General features: G+C 46.7%; 1 protein-coding gene across 1 annotated transcript in view; it reads left to right on the top strand.

Moving 5' to 3' along the window:
* dennd6aa (DENN/MADD domain containing 6Aa) overlaps positions 1 to 1028 on the top strand; it is a 13555-nt gene extending 12527 nt beyond the window's left edge. The window contains exons 15-16 of the mRNA XM_035661794.1: positions 151 to 314; positions 884 to 1028. Of these exons, the coding sequence (XP_035517687.1) occupies positions 151 to 314; positions 884 to 1028 (309 nt within the window). The remainder of the gene's footprint in view (positions 1 to 150; positions 315 to 883) is intronic.
* The last annotated feature ends 636 nt before the right edge of the window (positions 1029 to 1664 follow it).

Below are 1664 nucleotides of genomic sequence, written 5' to 3'. Positions count from 1 at the left end.
AGATACTTAATTAGCTATCTTGGAGCCAATCTGAAGGATCCCAACCCTCATGCTGAGAAACACGGCTCTGAATCCACTTTTTCATGTTCCCTATCAGTGCTGCTGCTGGGTTGAGCTGAAATAATTAAACTGTGTGTGTGTGTGTTACAGGAGCGGTACGTTGCCAGTCTGATGCCTCTGCAGAAGTCCATCAGTCCCTGGAAGAATCCTCCTCAACTCCGACCGTTCATCCAGCAGGACTTCATGAAGACGCTGGAGAAAGCTGGACCTCAGCTCACGTCCAGACTGAAAGGAGACTGGATAGGACTGTATAGGTACACACACACACACACATCCTGGAGTTGGGCGAGCAGCTCGGAACACTGGGCACTCCGGGGATCAGCACGGGTGCGTTGTCGTTTTACGTCGATCAGATAGAATCTGACGGCTGCCGGTCCAACTGGCTTGAGCGAGCCTGAGGGGAGGGCAAGAGTAGAAGGAGGCCAAAGAGATCAAAGAGGAGACGGCGAGCTACTCTGTAGGATCTGAGCAGAGAGTCACAGAAGCACTCTTGAGGTGGAACTGTTGGATCTGGTTCTGAAGCCTGAAAGATAACTGGTCAGTACAACATGGCACATACTACACTACTAACTGATATTAACTGCTAATACAGACGTTTACTTGATCTGTAATACTACACTGCAATACCTGCAGAAACACAGCCTATATTACTGTCTACTGATACCAGAAATAATCACTCTTCTCCTTTTTGTTGGATAAAGTCACTTTAAAGATGAGAAACCATTTAAAATAAAAAGTGACAGAATTTTAACATGTTTTATGTATTGTCACATTGTAAATAAACAAGTCTATAAGATGCCGTGTGTTCTCTGCTTCGAGTCAGGCGGAGAACGGAGCAGCTCCCGTGCGTCGGGACTGTTGCCCAAACTGAGGCTCACATTGAGCCGTCATCCTGGCCTTACCAGAGACCTGCAGGGTATCCTCCACAACCCTCCCCCCTGACCTTTAACCCTAGTCTGCAACCCTGAAACCCAGTTTGAGCTTGTTTGGGGGGTAGCTAGTGTTTTCCCCCTCAGTGGCTCCCAAGTGGAGGGACCCAAGTTTACTCCAGACTGGGCTCCTAGTTTGAGGATCCTATATCGGTCTAACATGGAAACCACAACAGAGCTGTTTTTTTTCCCTAAATATACATCCCACTTTAGTTAATGTTTACTTTAACCCCCCCCCCCCCCTCCTCCCCAAACTGCTGATGTGGTCAGTGGACAACATGTTCGTGGTGTAAACAACCACCGGAACAGGGAGCTGCTGACATGAACTCCTCTGAAGGGTTTTCAGAGGGTTAAACAGCATTTAAAAGAACTGAGAAGAAATTATCAAGTAGAAAGGAGGCTTGATGCACTCTAGTTCATCACAGCCCAAACAAACGTTCACCTGAGCCTTTGGTGGCTGTGTGCAAAAGGATCCTCATCACATGGAGGTAAGAGCAGGAAGAATGAACCCAGCTACCTTTGACCTCAGCATTTTTACTCCTGTTTTTTCATTTTTAACCTTTTTAACTTGACGATGGACTCCGCAGTCGGCAAACTGACTTTGGAGTTTTTCATTCATATTTTTTTTTAAAGAAAGGCACATTCATCGCTATCTGGACCAGTGTGCCCTTCACA

The sequence above is a fragment of the Morone saxatilis genome, unplaced genomic scaffold (assembly GCF_004916995.1).
Source record: "Morone saxatilis isolate NCDOM2014 unplaced genomic scaffold, NCSU_SB_2.0 Contig18, whole genome shotgun sequence".
NCBI lineage: Eukaryota > Metazoa > Chordata > Actinopteri > Moronidae > Morone > Morone saxatilis.
The sequence above is the reverse complement of the archived record's forward strand: the minus strand, read 5'-3'. Positions and strand labels throughout refer to the sequence as shown.